This window comes from Vulpes vulpes, chromosome 16 (genome assembly GCF_048418805.1).
Source record: "Vulpes vulpes isolate BD-2025 chromosome 16, VulVul3, whole genome shotgun sequence".
Lineage (NCBI taxonomy): Eukaryota > Metazoa > Chordata > Mammalia > Carnivora > Canidae > Vulpes > Vulpes vulpes.
The window spans coordinates 54,592,817-54,616,763 of NC_132795.1; the positions used below are offsets into that span (position 1 = coordinate 54,592,817).

Sequence of the window (23,947 nt, forward strand, 5' to 3'; positions counted from 1 at the left end):
ATCACCTAAAAAAGAAACCCTGTTAGCCATCACTCTCCACTTCCCTCTATCCTCAGATCTTGCAACTACTATTCTTTCTAATCTCCATGGATTTGCCTATTCTGGACATTTTATATAAAGGGAGTCATTATGTGTCTTTTGAGTCTGGCTTCTTTCACTTAGTACATTTTCAAGACTCATCTGTGTTGTAGCAGGTATTGGTAATTCATTTTTTTATGGCTGAATATTTCACTGTATGGACATATCACATCTTGTTCATCCATTCATCAGTTCAATCATAAATCTTTATTTTTTAATTTTTTTCAATCATAAATTTTTAAACGACCATAAAAATGGCTTCAAATTTTTGTCAGCTATTTGTACAAATTTCTTGTAGATGGTGATTATGAAGAATGATGCTGAAGAATGATACATCACGAATTGTGTATAGGGTTTCAGCCTGTTATACAAAAAAAGTCATGTTCCCACAAGTAGGCTAAGTCTATTGACATTCTGAAAATAATTTCTTACAACTGTTATACAAATTTAAAACCTTCTGTAAAACTTTGTACATGTTATTTTCATCTAATTATATAAAGGATATGGAATGAATTTTTTTCTCTAGGTATTTGTATACATTCCTTAGTCCTCTCAAGTTTATTCCATTGTGCCATACAAAAAACCCTATCTTTTTATGTGTGCCAGGATGTGAAAAATTTTGGAAGGCACACCTTAGAGAAAGCCTCAGATGTTAAAGATTTTAGTTTTAGGGGAGCCTCTATGGCTCAGTTTAAATGTCTGCCTTCAGCTCAGGTCATGATCTCAGGGTCTTGGAATGGAGCCCTACTTAGGGCTCCCTGTTTGGCAAAAAGTCTGCTTCTTCTTCTCCCTCTGCCCCTCCCCTCATTTGTGCTCCCTCCCTCAATTTTTAAAAGATTTTATTTTTAAGTGATCTCAACACCCAACATGGGGCTCAAACTTACAACCCTCAGATCAAGAGTCAACACGCTCTACCAACTGAACTAGTCAGGTGCCCCCAGAAAGCCTCAGATTTTAATGAGGATTCCTATTAGGCAAAAAATGACCACACTTATGGCTGTTTATATGGTTAACTGAGAAAGTTAACAAATTTACAATTTTGCAAATTGATCCTACTTCCCTACAAAATTTATCCTTAATAAAACGCTCATGGCCAAAGTTTATGATCTTGAGTGGTACAGGGCTGTCTGGAGACCTGTGGGTTAGTTTTATGGAGTCAACTTTTTCCCTTTTGCTCTCTTGACTAAAGTAATTGAAAAACTGTATATTTAAAGCGTACATCATGATGATTTGATACACATACACATTGTGAAACGGTGTCCCACCATCTACTTATATAACACATCTATCAACTCAAATATTTTCCCTTTTTATGAGAACATTTAAATTCTACTCTTCTAGCAAATTTCTATTATACAACAGAGTATTATCAACTATAGTTACCATGTTATACATTAGACCATTAAACCAATCTTCTAATGGGCCAGATTGAATACATTCCCCTCGCCCCCAGCCATGACTGACAGGATCATCTTAAGTTTGAAACAGGATTTTGTGACAGCAGTTAATACTCTATATAATATAATATATATATATATATATATAAAATATATATACACTTTTTAAAAGATTCTATTTATTTATTCATGAGAGACACAGAGAAAGGCAGAGACATAAGCAGAGGGAGGAGAAGCGGGCTCCCTGTAGGGAGCCCGAGGCAGAACTCCATCCCGGGACTCCAGGACCACACCCTGGGCCGAAGGCAGACGCTCAACCACTGAGCCACCTAGGCGTCCCTAAAAAATATATTTTTAAAAATTTGTTTATTAATCTCTACCTCCCACATGGGGTTAGAATTCACAACCTCGAGATCAAGAGTTGCATGCTCTCTGGCTGAGCCAGCCAGGCCCACCTCTGTAAAAAATATTTTGTAAAACTAAATATTCTCACATTTAAAGCTGTAAAGTCTAGATTTGAAAATAACACACCCCCATACACTTTTATATTTATTGTTTTATTGCTTATTTTTAAAATGACAGTAATAAATGCTTTTCCCCTGTTGGGGAATGACATACCTATTTTCAGGGGATAGAGCCTTAAAAAAGTAACAGCGTTTTGTCCAAACTGAACTTTCTATAATTGCACAAAAGTCATACAAAGCATTAAGAAATGCTAACAAACACTGCAGTTCTCTCATATCCTCATGAAACCTTGCTTCCAGCCGGGACCCCTGATCTGAGCAGTACTGATGCTCGCACCAAGTTCCTCAGGGACACACAGGCAGCGGTACAATGAAGAGCAGCCAGGAGGACCCATGTGCTTTGTGACAATGGACTTCTGCTCTGATTAAACGTTAGCATTTAACGATGTATTCACCTTCTCGTTATATTAGGAACATTAAACCTCAGTTTCAAGTATATTTTTCCCAGGATGAAAACTTAAACCTGACCAGCTTATGTTTTAGGCTACAGATCCCACCTCAGGAAACTAAAATTTAAAAAAAATTAACCTTTATCTTTTTATGTCCTTTATGCTGCCACCATCCTGGGCCCTTACTTTGTTTCTAACACACACACATAAATGAGCTTTATTCTCATTGCTCATATACCAGCTGAGGGATGGCAGACAGGGTCAAACTCAAATCCCAGTTTTGTTCTACTGGTAGCAGTTACTGGAGACACAGGTTACAAAGGAGCCTGAGGTCAACAGCTGGCTTGGTGGGGTAGTCCCTGTGCAGTATTTGTGAGCTCTGACACAGACACAGGAGAAGAGGCAGCACTTCTGTGTCACCTATGAGGGCTGGCTTTGAAAAATGTAACATAGCCCAATTTTTCTATCTTAATGAGTAACAATGTCTTCATCTGGGATTTTCTTATTTTATGGATCTTCATCTCAAATTAAGACATCATTTCTATGGTAGGAACTTTCCCTTTCTGACCTTACAAGATTGGTGAAAAAATAATGGTGTTTTGAAAGAAGACCCAGAAAGAACTTTCAGCCACCAGAAGTACCTTCCTAGTGTGGATACCATGGCTGTGGGGAGGGAAAGGTTTCTATTCCAGCAATTGCTACTTGACTTGCATTTCAAATAGAAAACACGGTCTGTTTCCTGATTTACGGAAAAACAGCAATTCCTGAGGCAAATGCACAAAAGTAAGCGACAGAGGCTATCGAGACATGCTTCCTTCACTTAGATGGCATTATTAATAACCCAACCATCTCTCTTTAACTGAGGAAGAAAAACTCCAGTGTAACATTTGAAGGACTTCTGAAAATCCAGGTTTTCATTAGGAGAGCCTGGTGTATATATGAAGTATTTACTATGCTTAGACTTGGAGGAAATGTGGGGCTTGTCTGTAGTATGGCTAAAAATGAACGAGATTCCTGCACTGTGCACCATATGTGCTCAACAAATCCTGAATATGTCAGACAGCCCTCAAACACTATGTCATCTCTCAATGGTTCTGATACTCTGATTCAATGCTTAGCTACTGACTCAAAGGACAACGTGCTTGGGTCAGGGATTAAAAATCACCAGAAGAATTCTGCATAGCCATTCTAAGCAGGGCTCACAGCACCTGCAGAACTTGATTAGAATCTAACCAGAAGTCTGTTTCATGTCCAGATGTGCTGCTATACATAAAAGCCACCTAGGCTTTTAGCTAGAAAGTTGAAGACCACTGAAAATAATTTATAGGAAGAAAAGGAAATTCCTTATTCCAGGATTGTAAATGAACTAAGGAAACTCAATTCAAGGAAAGGGCTGTTGGGGCCACAGAAGCCCAGACGGTGAGAAGCTAGAGTTGTGGATCTGTCTTCAGTACCCTTTTAGAAAGGAGCATAGGACTGAGAAGTTGGAGGGAGGTGGGGAGTACAGGCCCAGGGACTGTGGCTGTCCAGCTGTGTGGCCATCCATTCCCACTGCTGTTTAGCAAAGCCAGAGCATTCAAGGCTGAGCACTGTCAGGACAGCATCTATATCACTCTGATTTATAGCATTATCTTTGTCTCCCAATGAAGTTGCTGCTTGTCTGCTTTTGGCTCTGTACCTTAGGTTTCCCTCATAAGATAGGCAAACCTCTAGCACTGCAAGAGAGTGTTAATCTACCCTGTTTCTTTCTTAAAATCTCTCGAATTTATGCTCTATCAACATGTTTTATACATCTTTGGCCTATATCCAGGTTTAATGGAGGTGAACATATTAGTTCTATGACAGAAGCTTCTGAATAAACCATTTGCAATAATCTAGCCCTGTTCACTCTGCAAACTGAGTTCTTGTATGAATGCAGCCAATGCTGTGTTGAGGGAAATAGGACTCTTTCCTACTGCCCTCCCAGTGCTAATATCAGAGAAATAAAAGGATCATAGGATGTTTATGGGTACCGGGTGAGTTCCATATTTTGCACTAGATGACACTGCAGAATGCAACAGGAGCAGCTCTCTGAAAACTGGTGTCATTCCTCTGGCTTCAACAGGGTAAGGGGAGGATCTACCCTTGGCCAGGGCAGCAGGTTCAAGAGTGTGTTATGAGGATCAGTATCCTATAAATCTATAAAGACACCGTGGATGCCTGGGAAAGGAATTTTCTTCAGATTGAGAATGGATCAACAGAGGTGCAGTTCTGTAGCAGACATATATATGTTTTTCTTTCTCTTCCACTTTTTCCCTCATCAAAAATCTAAACACTTTCCAGGCCATAGGCAATGAAACAGCAAGGAAAACTCAAAACTGTTTTAATAGGGTTCACAGAATCTGGATTGGAGCTGAATGGTGGGATAGCAGGACACCAGTGACAAGGGCTCATATGGCTCCAGTAGATATGTAGTATCTGGAAGAGATGGACAGGAGTTATGGAAGATATGTACTGGCCACCCACAATCACTGACAGGCGGCTTTTAGTATAGGCAGACAGTGGTGGTTAGCTCAAAATATAAGCATCATAAACAGCTTATGATATTAGGTAGATCTCAGCAAAAGCATAGAAAGGGAAAGAGTTGGAGAAAAGGAGAAAATTTTCTGTATATTTCTGTTAACTGGAATGCATGGACATACATAAACATGATAGTTCTGTACATTTAAAAATTAAACCTGCCTTGGTCATTAATTGTACAGAGTTAATATTACTAAAGTTGTAGTAACATATCATTCAAAAATTCAATTTTCCAGATTTCTAGCTACTTAAAACAAAGAAAGGTCACATATACATTTTTTTACATTCATACAATTGCCATAATCCCTAAACGGAACATGTGTAGAAACATACACACAGAGACGCTCAGCCAGCACATGTGCACACCCCCTCTAAACCTGAGATGCACGTGAGCTGCAGCGAGGGTCAAGAGGCCCTGTTGCATATCTGTTCGATGTCATTCATCTCTTTGGGGCAATCTGCAGAAAGGATGAGAGGTGAATCTTGAGTCACCACTACATCATCTTCAATTCGTACACCAAGACCACGAAACTTCTCTGGGGCATCTCTGTCATCTTCTGGGATATAGATCCCTGAAAAGTAGAAAACAGAACATGCTGTTCTTAAGAGGCAGTACCTGGATGATCTGGGACAAGCAAGTTAACCTCTCTGTGCTACAACTAGTCTTATAAAACTGGGATCGTAAGAGTATCTGCCTAGAATTGTGGATACTAAATGAGATAGTATATATAGAAGTATGGGGCACATAATGATCAATACATGTTGGGTGTCATTGCTAGAACTATTACTATAGTTGTTTTGTATACCAACTATGGGCTCTATCATGATTCTGTCATAATCTAGTGGTTCAAGCAGGCAACTAAGTTGCCATTACTTACGAGTATGTCAACATACACTGGGAACCAGCAGATTATATAAATGTATTCTTTCTCTGCCTAATCATCCCTTGGGAAAAGGGAACTTTGCTAAAATAGGGACACAAAGCATTTAAAAATATGTTGAAAAAACCTACTTTGCCTGAACAACAACAAGTTGTAGAAATACTCAAATAAGCCATAAACATACCTGATGTACAGGATATAGTGTAAGAGAGAAACAGGAAGACTTTAACAAACATTTGGAAGATTCTAAGAGCCCAAGGTACCCTTTCTAATCATGAAGTCAGATAAGAACAGGTCTTTCCATATTTAAGAAACTGGAAAAAAAAACAAAACAAAAACTGGAAACTTCCTCCACTATACTCACACAGATGCTGCCTTGTGATAAAAAGAAAAAGATCAGTGAAGGAATATGTAATTAAACATTAGGGAAGCACCCGTGTACCAACGAGATTAGAATGAGTAAGTACATAAGGCCACAATGTAGGACTTAGGTAGTATAAAGTCAGGTCCCAGCTATAATTTATATACTCTAGAGGTGTAAATACTTGAAATCTACAGCTGAAATCCATTTTCTTGACAAAAACAGTTTTTAAAATCACTCCAGTAACATCAATCCTTACACTACACTGTGACCATCACTTCTCTGCTGAATTCTGCCCACTGGCCAGGATCATCAAGCTGGGGACCCATTAGATGGCCAGCTTCCTCTAAGCTCAGTAAAAAGGACTTAGGTCCTAAGGAGAGTAATGTGGGCAGTTTAGTGTAGTCTGCAGAGGGGATGCAACTGCAAACGTGCTGAGCCTGACTGGCTTTCTCTAGGGAAACACCTGGAGGAGACATGAGCAGCCCATCACTGCACTGACTAGTATAAACTGGCCCTGGCAAAGGCAGGGTTTAAAAAAAGATTTATTTCTTAATATCTACTTAAAGAAAGTATTCTCCATCTGTTGTTTATTGGAGAAGTCAAATTAAGCAAACTGTGTGATGTTAAATAAGAAAGCTCAAGAAAAAAAATCTCAAAGTTCCCATCTACACTAAAGAGATCTATTTTCCCGTCTCTTCTAATTTAATTATGTCAATTCAGGTAAAAATGAACAACATATACCTTTCTCTCTGATACTATTATATGTCTCAAGGGATCAGAGCCTGCTAGCACCCACCCTTACCTGGCTCCACCGTGATTACCATACCAGGCTGTAGAGGGAGGGAACGGGGCATGTCTGGAGTGTCATGGACATCCATCCCGAGGTAGTGGCCAACATGATGAGGGCAGTATTTCCGAGCAGCCTGGAAAAGATAATCACCACAGTGTTATTAGAGCAACAATGACCCCGTAAGGGGAAAGCAAGGTATGTATAAGGCACTGAGATATGTGTCAACCTCCCCATAGTTCTGTTGCTTCCGTTGAAACTACCCTCGGGCTAATGCTCCAGAGACTTGATCCACTGCTACCTTCTGGATGCAATTCTACTGATGGCCTTTGAACTAATCCAGATCTCCTTTTCCACTACTTAATACACGACATCCATGTTGACTTGGGTAACCCCAGTAATGACTATGGCAAATGAAAACCTCTTTTCTCGGGGGCGGGAGGATGATTATGTTAGAATAGTTCTCTTTTCAGTGTTCACAAGTCTTTCTCAGAAAGCCGGCTCTGGAGACCCTGAGTATCTCACAGCAACTTGTGGAGTAGGCACAGAACATCAAATTAACACAGTAATTATTAGGCATTTACCGGCTTGGATATTCCTATCTGTTAATTAGATTTGTTGGCTTCAGCAGGAGGAATTTATAGTGTCTTTCCTACCAATAAAAGAAACTCTGGCAGCCTAAACTTGGAGATGAGATGGCTTAATGGTCTATTTGGCATGGCCACCTGGCATCTTAATTTAAAGCTAAGGTTTTACATTTTTACTAAACATTATTACATTCTAGATGCAGATGAAATTCACTGAAGACGTGGCCCTTGGGGATACTGTTATTCTCACTGATGTCACTGAAGCAACAAACACCCTCCCCCGCGAACTTCTACCTTTTCAAAATCGCCACAAAGGGATTGAGAGTTAACTTCTTCTCTTTTTGTGTCCTTTTTCACCCTGTCTGCACCAGACTTCATTTTATGTTTTCTACTACCAATTGAGCTACTTACACAGGATGCAATGACTAGAATGTGCTGCCATCTTCTGGGAGAAGTAAGTACTGACACCTTTTGTTTTAATCCGTGTTAACTCCAAATCCCTCTTATAGATGAGGAATCACAGAGACTATTTCTAAATCTAATTAGTTTTCTTTCTTTCTTTTTTAAAAATAGATTTTATTTGAGAGAGAGAGAGAGCATGAGAAAGAAAGAGATCACAAGCAGGGGGGCGGGGTAGAGGGAGAAGCCAACTCCTTGGAGCAGGGAGCCCAATGTGGGACCCGATCCCAGGACTCTGGGACCTGAGCAGAAGGCAGACACTTCACCGACAGAGTTATGCAGGCGGCCTCTAATAGGGTAAAAACTCAGCAGCACATCAGGTATATTTGAGAGCCAGGGTCACAAGAGGGGTAGTACCTTGAAGGCATTATTTCCCTTAATGTTCTTCACGATTCCCAACTCCTTAAGCTTCTGTGCTATCAGTGTCAGCATCAAGCTGTAAATATTCTCCAAGCTTGTCCCAGGGGAGCAGAGGGTCAGACAATCTCTCTGTATCTCTAGAACAGCTTCATAGAGTTCTGCTTGAGGTGCTGTGAACCTGGGGAGAAAAAAGCCAAATCACTTACATTTGGAATAATCTCATATTGCAGGAAGTTTGCTTCTAAGTTTGATTAGAAAAACTCCAAGGTGCTAATAAGGGGGCATTGTTGATACTTAATCAGTACCAATGTATCAGTATGGACAAGACCTTAATGGTGCCCTCAATGCTCAACAGGAAAAGCAATAACTCTTTAAAAGAAAAAAAAAGATTTCATTCATTCATTCATTCATTCGAGACACAGAAAGAGAGAGGCAGAGACATAGGCAGAGGAAGAAGCACGCTCCATGGAGGGAGCCCGATGTGGGACTTGATCCCTGAATTCCAGGAACAGGCCCTGAGTCGAAGGCAGACACTCAAAACGCTGAGCCATCCAGGCATCCCAAGCAATAACTCTTTGAGCTGGGGCATCAACAGCCTCTCTTTCAAATGATCAGCAGATACACATGAGGTGAGGCTAGCAGATGCACCACCCAGCCATGGATGCAATCAGAGGGCCAGACCAGGCTCATCCTTGATCCTTAATATATATATATTTTTTTACCATAAAAACAAAACAAAACAAAACGATGCACTTCCTGTAGGTAAAGCAGATATCAGAAGATAAACTAGTAGATACTTTGGCTACTAGTAACTTGTAGTTTCTTTTTTTCCTTTTTTAACTTGTAGTTTCTAGGTGTCCTTAGAATAATAATTTCTTTAGCCATCATGGGGAAAAATGAGAAAAAATTAAGCTGGCATGGATTCTGATATGTATTTTCTACACTGTTGATGGCAGTGTAAATTAGTATAGCCAACTAAATGAAAGGCCTTAATAATGATACTCACGGGTCAGCCTGGGTGGCTCAGCAGTTTAGCGCTGCCTTCAGCCCAGGGCCTGATCCTGGAGACTCGGGATGGAGTCCCATGTCAGGCTCCCTGCATGGAGCCTGCTTTTCCCTCTGCCTGTGTCTCTGCCTCTGTCTGTCGTGAATAAATAAATAAAATCTTAAAAAAAAAAAATCCACATATAACTTAAAAAAATACAATAATGATACTCATAAAATTTGAGTTTGTAATTCTGTTCTAAGACTCCATCCTAAAAAAATATTTGGAATTCAAAAAAAGCTGACTATATAAAAACATTGTTTTTTTAAAAATAATTTTAACAGATCTGTTCTAAAAGTCCCCTCAAAATTCATATGTTGAAGTCCTGTTAGTGTGGCTGTATTTGGAGACAAGGCCTCTAAAAGAAGTAACTAAGGTTACATGAGGTCGTAGGAGTGGAGCCCTATTCTGCTAGAATTAGTGTCTTTATAAGAGACACCACAGCTTACTTTCTCTGTCTTTTCGTGTGGAAGAGGTCACGTGAGTCCACAGTAAGATGGCAGCTGCTTAGAGGTCAAGAGAAGAGGCCTCTGGAGGAAATCTACCTTGCTAGTACCTTGTTCTTGGACTCTCCAGCCTTCAAAACTGTGAGAAATAAACTTCTGTTGTTTAAGCCACCCAGTCTGTTGTATTTTGTTATGGTAACCTGAGCTGACAAATACACATCCCCTTGGTGCAGTTCAACATATTACTTTGCCTTTTTTATTTCTTTTTTTTTTTTAATAATTTTTTTATTGGTGTTCAATTTACCAACATACAGAAAAACACCCAGTGCTCATCCCGTCAAGTGCTCCCCTCAGGCCCGTCATCCATTCACCCCCACCCCCCGCCCTCCTCCCCTTCCACCACCCCTCGTTCGTTTCCCAGAGTTAGGAGTCTTTATGTTCTGTCTCCCTTTCTGATATTTCCCACACATTTCTTCTTTCTTCTCCCTTCCCTTATATTCCCTTTCACTATTATTTATATTCCCCAAATGAATGAGAACATATAATGTTTGTCCTTCTCCGACTGACTTACTTCACTCAGCGTAATACCCTCCGGTTCCATCCACGTTGAAGCAAATGGTGGGTATTTGTCATTTCTAATGGCTGAGTAATATTCCATTGTATACATAAACCACATCTTCTTTATCCATTCATCTTTCGATGGACACTGAGGCTCCTTCCACAGTTTGGCTATTGTGGACATTGCTGCTATCAACATTGGGGTGCAGGTGTCCCGGCATTTCATTGCATCTGTATCTTTGGGGTAAATCCCCAGCCTTTTTTATTTCTTACTATTTGGCAGCTGGATCCCAAGAATGAATCAGACTCAGGTTCAATCCCTTTGGCAAGGTTGGCTATATGTAGTACTTGGCAAAATTATAGGAGGCACATAATATCTGATAGTCTCTCTTTGTGATATTAGCAGCCATGAATCCTTAAGTGCCTACACATTTTTTAAAATAAGTTTTTTAATACAGTTTATTTTTTTAAAAAAGATAATTTATTTATTTATTTATTTATTCATGAGAGACAGAGAGAGAAAGAGAGGCAGGGACACGGACAGAGGGAGAAGCAGGCTCCATGCAGGGAGACCGACGTGGGGCTCGATCCAGGGTCCCCAGGATCATGCCCTGGGCCGAAGGCGGCGCTAAACCACTGAGCCACCCGGGCTGCCCTAAGTGCTTATACATTAATGGGTATTGCAAAATGGCAATAATTTGCATTCTATAATTTCTTTTTCATTCATTTCATGGAAAATTTTTTTTGAAAAAATTTTAAAAATATTTTATTTATTTATTTTACAGAGAGAGAGAGAGAGCCCATGCAGGGAGAGGGGCAGGCAGAGGGAGAGGGAGAAGCAGGCTCCCTGTTGAGCAGGGAGCCTGATGCAAGGCTCGGCGCTTAACCAACTGAGCCAACTATGTGCCTCCATTTCATGGAATTTTTAAAAAACATTTTATTTATTTATTTGAGGGGGGTAAGAAGAGACAGAGAGAAAGAGAGAACAAGCAGGGGGAAGAAGAGGGAGAAGCAGACTCTTCACTGAGCAGGGAGACCAATGTGGGGCTCAATCCCAGGACCTCGAGACCATGACCTGAGCCAAAGGCAGATAAATGCTTAGTGACTGAGCCACCCAGGCACCCCTCATGGAGTATTTTTTTTTTTTTATTAATTTTTATTTATTTATGATAGTCACAGAGAGATAGAGAGAGAGGCAGAGACACAGGCAGAGGGAGAAGCAGGCTCCATGCACCGGGAGCCCGATGTGGGATTCGATCCCGGGTCTCCAGGATCGCGCCCTGGGCCAAAGGCAGGCGCCAAACCGCTGCGCCACCCAGGGATCCCTCATGGAGTATTTTTAAAGAGACATTTACTCTATTTGGTTATCCAGTGTCAGAGTTTATGTATAAAAGGTAGGATGAGGGCAGCCCGGGTGGCTCAGCGGTTTAGCGCTGCCTTCGGCCCAGGGCGTGATCCTAGAGTCCTGGGATTGAGTCCCGGGTCGGGCTCCCTGCATGGAGCCTGCTTCTCCCTCTGCCTGTGTCTCTGCCTCTCTCTCTGTGTATTCTCATGAATAAATAAATAAAATCTTAAAAAAAATAAAAGGTAGGATGAATATTTCATTCTTTAATTTACTACTTTTCAATATAATGAATTGATTCCCATCATCCTCTGAAGATGAACGATTTTTAAAAAATTATTATTATGAAAAAACTATCATTATGAACTCATGAATTTGAACGTATTTGATGGACTGAAGTTATTACCATTATTGAAGCTCAAAGTTTCCTATCTTTGACCTGTGGGACTTCTTCAAGTTCATTCCTGAGTCTTTTTGACACGACCCCATTGGTTTTTTTGCTCATTTCCTTGTTATCTGGTATTCTAAGATGTTCCAGGCTTCACCTTATAAATTTCCTGATCCAGACCCGGAGTCAGCCCACTCTCATTTATTTTAGTGAAAAATTGTGTTTCAAGATTATAATCAGGGCACTAGCGATACTCACTGCTACTAAGTTGATCATAGTTTCTAGCCTTTTCAGTGGACAAACAGGGAAGGGGAAAAATATATAAAGAAAAAAAATCATTTGAGTTCATATTGGTATTTCAATTAAAAGTTGAGACTACTGGGATGCCTGGGTGGCTCAGCGGCTGAACATCTGTTTTTGGCTCAGGGAGTGATGCCGGAGTCCCAGGATCGAGTCCCACATTAGGCTTCCTGGATGGAGCCTGCTTCTCCCTCTGCCTATGTTTCTGCCTCTTTCTCTGTGTCTTTCATGAATAAATAAATAAAATTTGAGACTATAGAGCTTTTACATAACCTCTCCATATTTCATTTGCCTTTTTTCTTCCATATTATGCATCGTGGTCCTCAAGGACACAAGGGGGCAGCATTAAAATGATCTCTCTTTTGTTTTATTTTTATTTATTTATTTATTAAAATATTTTATTTATTTATTCATGACAGACATGGGCGGGGGGCAAAGACACAGGCAGAGGGAGAAGCAGGCTCCATGCAGGGAGCCCGACATGGGACTCAATCCCGGGTCTCCAGGATCACACCCCGGGCCGAAAGCAGGCACCAAACTGCTGAGCCACCGGGGCTGCCCTCTCTTTTGTTTTATTATCTGTTTTTACAGTTTGCTTATTTATTTATGTAAATGATCTCTACACCCAACATGGGCTTGAACTCACGACCCTGAGATCAAGAGTTGCATGACTGAGCCAACCAAGTGCCCCTCTATCTTTTTTGTTTTAATCCCCTATCACAGCCACACACACCAGTCTCAGAATACCAATACAAATATAACAAATCTAAGCGCTGAAAATAGTTTTTTTTTTTAATATGCTCCATCCATTCCCAATTACTACAATGATGTCTTCCTCCTAGCTTCATTTAGTCTTAATTCTATAGTTAACTGTTTCTCATGTTTAGCTCAATGTCTCTAGTCACTTTGGTCATCTGAAGCTCATGCTCTAGCACAGCACTAACTAGTAAACCTTCCTGTGCTGATGTGTTGTCCTGTGTGTTTGTTGTCCAATATGGTACCCACTAGTCACATATGACTGCTGAGCACTTGAAAGGTGGCCAGTTCAAGTGAAAAACTAATGTAAATTTGATTAATATTAATTTAAATGTAAGTAGTCCCATGGGACTAGTGACTAGTTTTCATATTGGATCACACAGCTCTAGCAGATTCCTCATGGGAGTAATTCTTAAGTTCCTTCAGAACAATCTGTGCCCTTTATAGCTAAAAGTTGCTTTTGTTGTATATAAAATCTTTGGCTTAAGCTTTTGTTGAGTATCTCAATATATTACTCTATTTTATAATTGTATAAAACATTGCTTTTGAAAAGTCTGATGATAGGGCAGCCCTGGTGGCACAGCGGTTTAGCGCCGCCTGCAGCCCAGGGCATGATCCTGGAGACCTGGGATCGAGTCCCAGGTCAGGCTCCCTGCATGGAGCCTGCTTCTCCCTCTGCCTATGTCTCTGCCTCTCTCTCTCTCTTGCTCTGTGTCTCTCATGAATAAATAAAATAAAATCTGAAAAAAAAAAAGTCTGATGATAATCTAATTTCATTTCTTTTATAAATTATGTGTTCTTTTTTTCTGGACCCCAAAGGAATTTTTCTTTTTCTTCTAGGGTCAGAATTTCACTAGACTAGGTCTTCGTGTTGGCTTTTTCTGGGCTGATATTCTCAGGTAAATGCTGTGCTCTTTCAAAAGTAGTTTCAAAAATTTTTTTCATTTCAGGAAAATTTTATCGAATTGTAGTTTTTAGGATTGGTTCTTTTCCCTTGCTTTCATTTTCTTCTTCAGAGCTTCCTTTACATGTATGTTCTAACTTCTTTGCCTATTTTAAATACTTGCCATATTCCCCGTGATTTTTTCTCTGTATTTCATTTTGATTTTTAAAGTCTTCTTCCCTTTCATCCTTTCTATTTGTTGTTAAGGCTTTACTTTACTGTACTTCATTGCTAGTGTGTATCTTTCAATCCGGTCTTTTTTCTGGTGTGCTTTTTTATTTTATTTCCAGTTCTTTCCTGAGTGTTGTTACTTTGTTTCTGAGATTTTTCCAATTTTGATTTGTGTTGTTCTTTCATGTCTTGAATGATGTGCTTAAAAAACTCTGGCTTGCTTTAAAATAGTAGGCCACTGCTTTGGTTTCTTTTATAGCCACGTCTTTCTGGTATGTTCCCATTTCCCATTATCAGTAGGGATGTTACATGCTCTTCATTCCTTTTCTGCCCTTAATTAACCTTGTATGAGGTTAACCAAGATATGTTTTTATTGCTTATTTTATGTGAAATTAATTTTCCTTAACTTTTAGAATGAGGTAGGATTTAGGAAAGATTTTAACATCACAGAGCTCACACTTCTGTTGTTCTGGTGTAGGGGTAAACAATATGGCAGCTTGCTTTCAATTACTCTCCCCCTCTTTGATTGATTTTTATTTTTTAATATTTTATTTAAATTCAATTTGCCAACATATAGTATAACACCCAGTGCTCATTTTATCATGTCTTCTCCCCCTCTTTGATTTGGGTATTTCATTCCTTCCTCTTTCTTGTCCCCAACCTCTTTAATTTCGATTCTACTTCCAACAGTTTCTTAGTGTGAGAAGGGAGCACAGCACCCTCACACTTCCTCAGGACTTTGGAGTGGCAAAATTTTCTCATTTTCAGTTTCTGTTCTCAAATTGGCTCACCATCCTTTCCAGCAAATAGTTGCTGGTTATTTACAAATACCTTTATTCTCAGGTATGTCAGGTAGCTTCTTCTACTACTACTGTTTTGTTCTTCTTCCTTCTACACAGACACTGATACCATCTAGGCCTTGTAGTTGTGCAGAGTGTGTTCATAACTGTTTGTATTTAGGATTTAAGTGATATCCTAACACCCAGTGTTTTGTTTTGTTGTCTAGTAGCTCTATTATTATTTGACAATTTGGAGAGACTGAACAACTATGCTTTTGCTACCATCTCCCCAGAGTCTCTGGTTCTTTTTTATTTTTTCTTTTTTTTTTTTAAGATTTATTTGAGAGATAGAGTATGAGAGAGAAGAGAGCATGAGTGGGGTAGGGGACAGAGGGAGAAGCAGGCTCTCCACCAAGCCTGATGTGGGGCACTATCCCAGGACTCCAGGATCATGACCTGAGCTGAAGTCAGATGCCCAAGGAACTGAGTCACCCACACACCCCTCTGGTTCTTATTTCTTAGTTTCTTATTTCTTACTGGGACTCTCCATCTGTTCACTCACTGTACTTATATATGTTTCTTTAACTCTGTGAACATATCTCTAATAGCTGCTTTAAAGTCCTTGTCTGGGGGCACCGGGTGGCTCAGTCTGCCTTTGGCTCAGGTCATGATCCCAAGGTCCTGGGTTCCCTCTTGACCCCCTGGCTAATGCTCTCTCTCTCTCTCAAATAAATAAAATCTTAAAAAGAAAACATAAAATCCTTGTCTCCTAATTGAAATATCAGGATTATTCAGGATCTGCTTTTATTGACTGTATTTTTCTTGATTATGGATAATTTTCTGATTTTTTTTCATGCCTAGTAATTTAACTGAATATTGGAATTACTTTTGTAATCAGAAAATAATAAATACTCCAACTTTATTTATTTGTCTTTTTGAAAGCTTTTATTTTTAAGTAATCTCTACACCTAATGTGGGGCTTGAATACGAAGTACAACTGAAGCTCAAGTCATGTCCTCCATTGACTGAGCCAGCCAGGTACCCCTCAAATTTATTTTTTTCAAATGTGAACGTGTGTTAACGAGGTGTATCTAAATGCCTGATCCTATGATATGATGAATAAAACAGTCTTAGAGGGGATCCCTGGGTGGCTCAGCAGTTTAGCACCTGCCTTTGGCCCAGGGCACGATCCTTGAGTCCCAGGATCGAGTCCCGCGTTGGGCTCCCGGCATGGAGCCTGCTTCTCCCTCTGCCTGTGTCTCTGCCTCTCTCTCTCTATCATGAATAAATAAATAAATCTAAATAAATAAATAAATAAATAAATAAATAAATAAATAAATTAAAAAAACAGTCTTAGAGAGTAATCAGGAGCTTTGCAAAGGCAGTTAACCTGGGCTAGAGGGAACCTGTATATTTGTTTAGTCATTTATTGCTAATACACCCATATTCCAACTCATACTCCTAAGAAGCAGTGGGATATGTAGAAATCCTACCTGCCATTGACAGGCCAGGTACGGGTTATGTCACTCACATAGCAAGAAGACTCACAACCTCCATCCAGCAGCACCATTTCTCCATCCTGCAACGAAAGTATGATATGTCAAAGTAGGTGACCTTATGGTTGTCACTTGTTTTTTCTAATTTAAACTCTTTGTGTCTTTTATTTTATATATATATTTGAAAAACTAATTTAAAAGAGACTAATCTTCTTTGGTTCCTTCTTACAAGAAATAGCATCTCAATTTTTCAAATGAATTCACATTGACTCAAGAAAGTGGTCACTGCAAGTAGTACATGGGCACAGGAACCACACTGCTTAGGTTTGAATTACTACATGTAAACAGCACATCATAAATGGTACCATTATCACTATTATGTTTAAAAATCCTATATAAGTTGGTATTCAGGGCCTTATTCAAATACAATTACTCTTAACCATTTAACTTTAGAATATCACTTCTCTTTTTGCTCCCCATCAAAATACATATGGGGAAAGAAGAAAACTTTGGGTTTATCTCTCTTTTGTTCTTTACTTGTCATGTTATATTGAAATTATTTATGTCCTTGAAGACAGGGGCACATCTTATTTATATATAAATAAACACACAACTTGGCACACAGTAGAATAATGGTTCAATGGTTATATATATATATATATTTAATAATGGCAACTCTGAAGAATGGATGTGGTTTTTGTTTCTGGCAAAATGATAGAATACATTTCTTGTTAGAAAACAGACCCTGGATAAAAATATATTTTACAAAAAGTTGACATTACATAATGTAAGAGATCTCTTAAAGACTTTTTCTCTCTTGAAAAAGGCACCCAATAACTGAAAGTAGAGCTGACGGTAGTGATAAGGTAATGGTACAGTATATATAGAAAAGGAGAGGTTGCCCTGAGGTCCTACAGCAAAAATGGGGGGATAATGAGCCAGAGCATCTCATGTTAATTCAAGATTCTCATAGGGGATACAAGAGTCTCAGGTTATTAAGACCACTTACTTCTGGCAAAAGTATATTCAAACAACTTCTAGAGGAAATTTCCCCCAAATATGGGCTGGCATGATTTCCAAAAAAAATAACATCAAGCAAATAAAATATGAGCTCACAACCAAAGGTCGTCATGCACACAAGGTAGGTCACTGTATGTGAGAGTCAGCAAGAACAACATATATCAAATTTAGATTTTCCAGGACTTCAGATAATGTAATGATTAGATACAGGATAGCTATTATTAAATGTTTAAAGGGATAAAGAACAGGACTACAAAGTTCAATAAGCAACAGTAGACAATTGAAAAGAACTATGCCAATTTGAAAGAAACCAGAAGGAAAGAAAAAACAACTTCTGAACTCAATCACTCAGTAGATGGCTGAAGAAGCAGATTAGACAACTGAAGGGAAACTGGCTTCCTGAAGACAGACCTACCCAATCCCCTAGAATATAACAGAGAGACAAGACAAATGTAAACATGAAAGCTAGCTTACTGGAAACAGAAAGGTCTAACACACATCTACCTGAAATTGTTGAAGGAGCAAACAGAGAGCATGTAGGAGAGCCGGTATCTACACCAATGCCTGAGAATTTCCTAGAACCAATGAAGACATGAATACAAATTCAGGAAGGGGAAGGTATCATAATGACCATGTAAAAATAAATCTATTCTTAGACACATAATAAAATGAAAAAATACCAAAGGAAAAGAAATCATTTTTAAAAGATTATTCATTTATTAGAGAGTACAAGGCTGAGTAAGTGGTGGGGGGGGGGTGCGGGGGGGGGTAGGCGGAGAGTGACAGAGTCTTAAGGAGACTCCTCACTGAGCACTGAGTCCAAGGTGAGGCTCCGTCTTAGGGCCCTGAGATCAGGACTTGAGTCAAAATCAAAAGTTGGATGCCCAACCGACTAAGCTACCCAGGCGCACCCCCCCCAAAGGAAAAGAAATCTTAAGGTAGTCAAAACAAAGAGATTTCCCATAAGGAATGGTCATTACTGTTTTTGTTTGTTTTCATTTGTTTTAAAGATTTTATTTATTTGGGAAGGGGGAAGAGAGCAAGCGCATGAGCACAAGCTCAAGTGGGGGAGAGGCAGAGGGAGAAGCAGGTTCCCCACTGAGCAGGGAACTTGACACTGGCCTGGATCCCAAAACCCCGGGATCATGACCTGAGTTGAAGGCAGACACTTAACTGACTGAGCCACCCAGGTGCTCCTTGTTTGTTTTTAATCTGCAACACTGAAAGTCAGAAGAAAGGGGAATGATACATTAATGTTGATGACTAAAATAATCTAGGATAGTTTCCTTGGCATAGCCATTATCAAGAATTGAGAATGATGATAAAGATATTTTGGCTAAACAAAAATAGAAAATTTTATCAGCCACAGACCTGCACCTAAAGGATTTTCTTCAGGTTGAAGGAAGGTGATCCCAGGAGGGCCATCTAAGATGTAAGAAGGAAAGGTGAACATGCACGTAAATCTAAACAAACTCTGTCAAAGTGGTTCTGCTTTGGCCTGTTTCTGAGAGGCTGACCAGCTGTGGTAAGCTGGAGGCGGAACCACGGCAGCCTGTTCTGACTGTACAATTCAGCCACATGCCCACCGGGCTCACACTAGAGCACGCCCAGATGCCGCAACAGTACCCTGCCTGCATTTCTCACAGCTTGCTGAGGACCTTGCCCACAGACTTCACCAGAAAAGGTCCTTGTAAACTTTCAGATAACCAAAGCAAGACTATGACCTAGAAGTTCTCAACTGATTTTCTCTCGGGCCAATTTATCTAATAATGGCAATACTTTTCTTTCCCTGTACAGCTACACTTACACTTATTCTTCAGTTTTTCAAGAATGGATACTATATTGTTTAGGAATAGACACACTGGGGATAAAGTTATGAAGAAAAACAACAACAAAAATGATTGAAACCAAAGTCAAGATGGTAGGAGACAGAGAGGGCGATGTGCTTGAGATTGCTCAGGGGGCTAGTAATGTTCCTCTCGTCCTAGATGATAGATATATGGTTGTTCATTCAAATTTTATTTTTAAACAGTACATTGTATTGATTGTTTTTAATATATGATACACTTAAAAACTAGGAAAACCTTGTGGAATATAATGAAAGTGAGAAATTTATCCTCAGACATTTATAATAAAAAAAGAAGGTTGAAAATTAATGAGTTTAGCATCTAATTTAAGAAGCCAGAAAAAGAACAAGAGAATAAACAAAAAGTAGAAAGGTGAAATTAATAAAGACAAGGGCCCAGTGTAATGGAATAATAAACAAAGATAAAATACCATTAATGATGTGAAAAGTTGGTTTTACAAGAAAAATAAAACTCAGCAAACCTCTGGCAAGATTTCTTTTTTTTTTTTTAAGATTTCTTTTTTTAGCCAAAGTTTTTGAGATTTAATGTATGCACAGTGAAACATAGAACTTAAGAACATAGAGTTAAGTTAGTATTGTCATATGTATATACCCATGTAACCATGCCATCAGGCCCCTTCCCAGCCAATATTCCTATGAGAAGCAACCGCTAATCTGATTTCTATAAACATAGATTAGTTTTGCCCATTTTAGAACTTCATGTAGATGGTATCACATAATTTATAATTTTTTGTGTCTGGTTTATTCACTCAGCATAATGCTTTTGAGATCACTGGTTGGTAGTGCAGTGGTTTGTTCCTTTTTATTTGAAGAATACACCACATGGCAATTTCCTTATCTAATATCCTGGTGATGGATGCCTGTCCTATTAGGAGCGAACCTGCTATGGACATTATTGTACAAGGCATTTTGTGGATCTATGTTTTAATTTTTCCTGAAAAAATGGTTATAAATGGAATTACTGGTGCACAGGGTAAATGTATGCTTACCTTTTTTTTTTTTTTTTTAAAGATTTTACTTATTTATTTGAGAGAAAGAGTGAGCAAGAGAGAGACCACAAGTAGGGAGAGAGGGAGGAGCAGAGGGAGAAGCAGACTCCCTGCCAAGTAGGGAGCTGGATATGGGGCTTGATCCCAAGACTCTTTTAATTTTTCCTGGTCTTGATATGAAAATCAGAAAAGTATGAGAAAAATAAATCAATCTCACTCATGAATACAGATCAGAATATCCTAAACAAACATCAACTTGCTAAACATCAGCAAGTTGAAACTAATAATGCTAAAGATAAAAAAGATGCTTAGTTTCACTAGCAATTAAGGTAATGGAAATTAAGACCACAATGAGATACTGTTTTATACCAATTAGAATGGTAGAAATAAAGAAGTCTGATTAACATCAAGGGATAGAGAGGGTATAGTCAACAAAATTACATATCAACAGTAGGAATATAAACAAATACAAATACTTGGGAAAAAATCTATTGTTTTTCACATTTACAAATTTAAAAAGTCCCAAAAAACTACATATAGCAGTATTTAATTTTTACATAATTTACAAACAAGCAGAACTAATTAATATTGTTTTGGGAATCATGTATATGTCATACAACTACTTAAAAAAATCAAGGCAATGACAAAGAAAAATTTAGGATAACCAATTACTTATCTCTGGGAGGGAGGCAATAGGATAGCAGAGCATAAAGATATAGAAGTAGATGCATGGAACTAGTAATGTTCTAGCTCTTCAATGAGGGATCAGTTCATGAGTATTCATTTAAAAAATATGTTGTGGGATCCCTGGGTGGCGCAGCGGTTTGGCACCTGCCTTTGGCCCAGGGCGTGATCCTGGAGACCCGGGATCGAATCCCACATCGGGCTCCCGGTGCATGGAGTCTGCTTCTCCCTCTGCCTGTGTCTCTGCCTCTCTCTCTCTCTCTGACTATCATAAATAAATAAAAAAAATAAATAATAAAAATAAAAATAAAAAATATATTGTATAATTTATATGTTTGTTATATTTATTCTTCTGAAATTACTGAAAATGAAAACAGATAATTAAAAGTGAACTTTGGGGTGCCTGAGTGGCTCAGTCAGTTAAGCGTCTGACTCTTGATCTCAGCCCAGGTCTTGATCTCATGGTCACGAGTTTAAGCCCTGTGTTGGGCTCCAAAAAACAAACAAACCCTTTCCCCATCTTTAAAAAAAGTGGGCTTAATAAAGGCATATATAATTCTTTACTTGTATAGATACTTGGGGAGAAAACAAAAAGGTACTACCAAAATCTGTCTGCTCATATTCATGGCCTGCTGTTGCCCAAGTCCTCTGAGAAGGAGTGTTATTAAAATATATGAGCAGAGGGATGCCTGGGTAGCTCAGCGGTTGCAGTCTGCCTTCGGCTCAGGACGTGATCCCAGAATTCCGGGATCGAGTCTCATGTGGGGCTCCTGCAGGGAGCCTGCTTCTTCTCCCTCTGCCTATGTCTCTGCCTCTCTCTGTGTTTCTCACGAATAAATGGATAAAATCTTAAAAAAAAAAAAAAAAAAAAAAAGAGCAGAAAAAAATAAAATGAGCAGAGGCTTTAGGGTAGAATTCTCAGCTCTGCCCAAATGAGTTGCATAATTTTTAAAGTTTATTTTCCTCATCTGTTGAACAGGCATGTTAATAATTGCTCCTATCTCACAGTGCCAATGGGAGGATCGAATGAGATAATGTATGTAAAATCATTTTATAATAAAGTGCTTTAGAAGTGGCATCATAGGAAGTGACACTGAAGGGCAATTCGTATACCTTGATGAGCTGATTATTCTTCACATAGTGCAAAGTGTTTGACCGATTACCTCCAGCGACTACAGGCGGGTAGGCCAAGATGTCTGCACCACGGGCCCGGCATTCAAATTCAAACTGAAAAACAAAAGCCAAGCATGACTGAAGATAGGATTTCCTCAGGGCTGTGCCAGCACAGGCTCTCTCCATTTAAGTACTTCTTTCCCATCATTACTGGAAAACAAGTTATCAAATCTAACCAAACTTACTGTGCTGCAATTCCAGGTTATTTTTTATTCCCTGCCAATCCTGTTATTTGACCTTATTATTAAGTCTGTTCTGTTCCTCTGAGTGCTCTAAATTTCCTACAATTTTCAAATTAAGTCCAGAAGAGAATATTGAAAACCTATGATCAAGGCTGAGTACAGAGATATAGTTAAGGTCGTGTTTTTTATTCTTATTTAGATAAACACTGGAATATGCTTGCATTTTTACAACAGCTATGTGATATTAATTTTAATTGTAGCTCTGCGTATTTCAGACACATCTAATAAATTATCAGCAACACTGAAGAACCAAATCCTTTCCACTGAGGTCACTTACATGAAAGCCAACTGGATGCCATCTACAAATCAATGAAATTACTTTACTATTTTTGCTTCCAACAAAATCTTTCCAATGTTTTAAAGCTCACCTTAGCGTAAAGAAAGCCCTCTTCCACAGGAGCTTTACTGGCAAACATGGTCTCTATGAAAGCCTGTAAACAGAATGAAGGGTGAACAGTGTCATTTTAAGTATGCTGCTGACTCAAAACATTCAAAAATACTGGAGTTCAAATGAAAAGCACCATTCTCCCCAATTTTGTTAATCTGAAGTTGTGATTTTGTGGGTACGATGAAACAGATTCTGAAGAGGAAACTATTGCTTTCAGGACTATTTGACTGATGACAGATTTAGTGGAAGGGTGACCCAACGATCACACTCAGAATATACACTGGTATGCTAGAGTAAGTTACAAGGGAATACATTTGTCATTTATGTTACAAAACAGTCTAGAAACGTATGAAATTATGGATTGAATGGTCCAGTCTATTTTAAGGTTTCCCAACCTCAGCAATTTTGACATTTTGGACTAGATAACTCTTTGTAGGGTGCCAACAGCACTTCCCAACTGTGATAATCAGATATTGCCAAATATTCTCCAAAGAACAAAACTGCCCCAAGTTCAGAATCAGTGACCTATCGTGTAAATACTATATGGTGTGTGTGTGTGTGTTTTTTAATGAACATATATGTTTATAATTCACCAGTGTACCTTATTCCAAAAAAAAAGATTTTTTAAAAAGATTTTATTTATTTTTCATGAGAGACACAGAGACAGAGGCACAGATGCAGGCAGAGGAAGAAGCAGGCTCCATGCAGGGAGCCCGATATGGGACTTGATCCCAGGACCCCAGGATTACACCTTGAGCCGCAGTCAGATGCTCAACCACTGAGACACCCAGGCATCAAAAAAGATTTTGATTAAAATGCACAAAATACAAGATAGCATAAATTTATGGCAGAGTTAAAGAAAAGCAAGCCTTAAGTGGAATGGAGCTCAAAAAACTAATAATGCATACCATAATGACCTTCATGATTACTATAGCACTATGGATGGGCTGCAAATTTATGAGTTTTCTGGCAGCC

At 39.0% G+C, this 23,947-nt stretch overlaps 1 protein-coding gene across 6 annotated transcripts in view; it reads right to left on the reverse strand.

The window, feature by feature from the left end:
- Positions 1–2,016: 2,016 nt before the first annotated feature.
- XPNPEP3 (X-prolyl aminopeptidase 3) overlaps positions 2,017–23,947 on the reverse strand; it is a 74,422-nt gene continuing 52,491 nt past the window's right edge. For 3 of the 6 annotated variants that reach the window (XM_072742896.1, XM_026017335.2, XM_072742895.1), the window contains 7 exons: positions 22,953–23,015; positions 22,283–22,396; positions 16,607–16,692; positions 8,383–8,563; positions 6,995–7,115; positions 5,325–5,519; positions 2,017–4,845 (listed from right to left, as the gene is read on the reverse strand). In XM_072742896.1, coding sequence (XP_072598997.1) covers positions 5,353–5,519; positions 6,995–7,115; positions 8,383–8,563; positions 16,607–16,692; positions 22,283–22,396; positions 22,953–23,015 — 732 coding nt within the window. In that variant the 3' untranslated portion in view covers positions 2,017–4,845; positions 5,325–5,352. Of the gene's footprint in view, positions 5,520–6,994; positions 7,116–8,382; positions 8,564–16,606; positions 16,693–22,282; positions 22,397–22,952; positions 23,016–23,947 lie in introns of all 6 variants that reach the window. The other 3 variants (XM_072742893.1, XM_072742894.1, XM_026017336.2) reach the window with 1 other exon arrangement.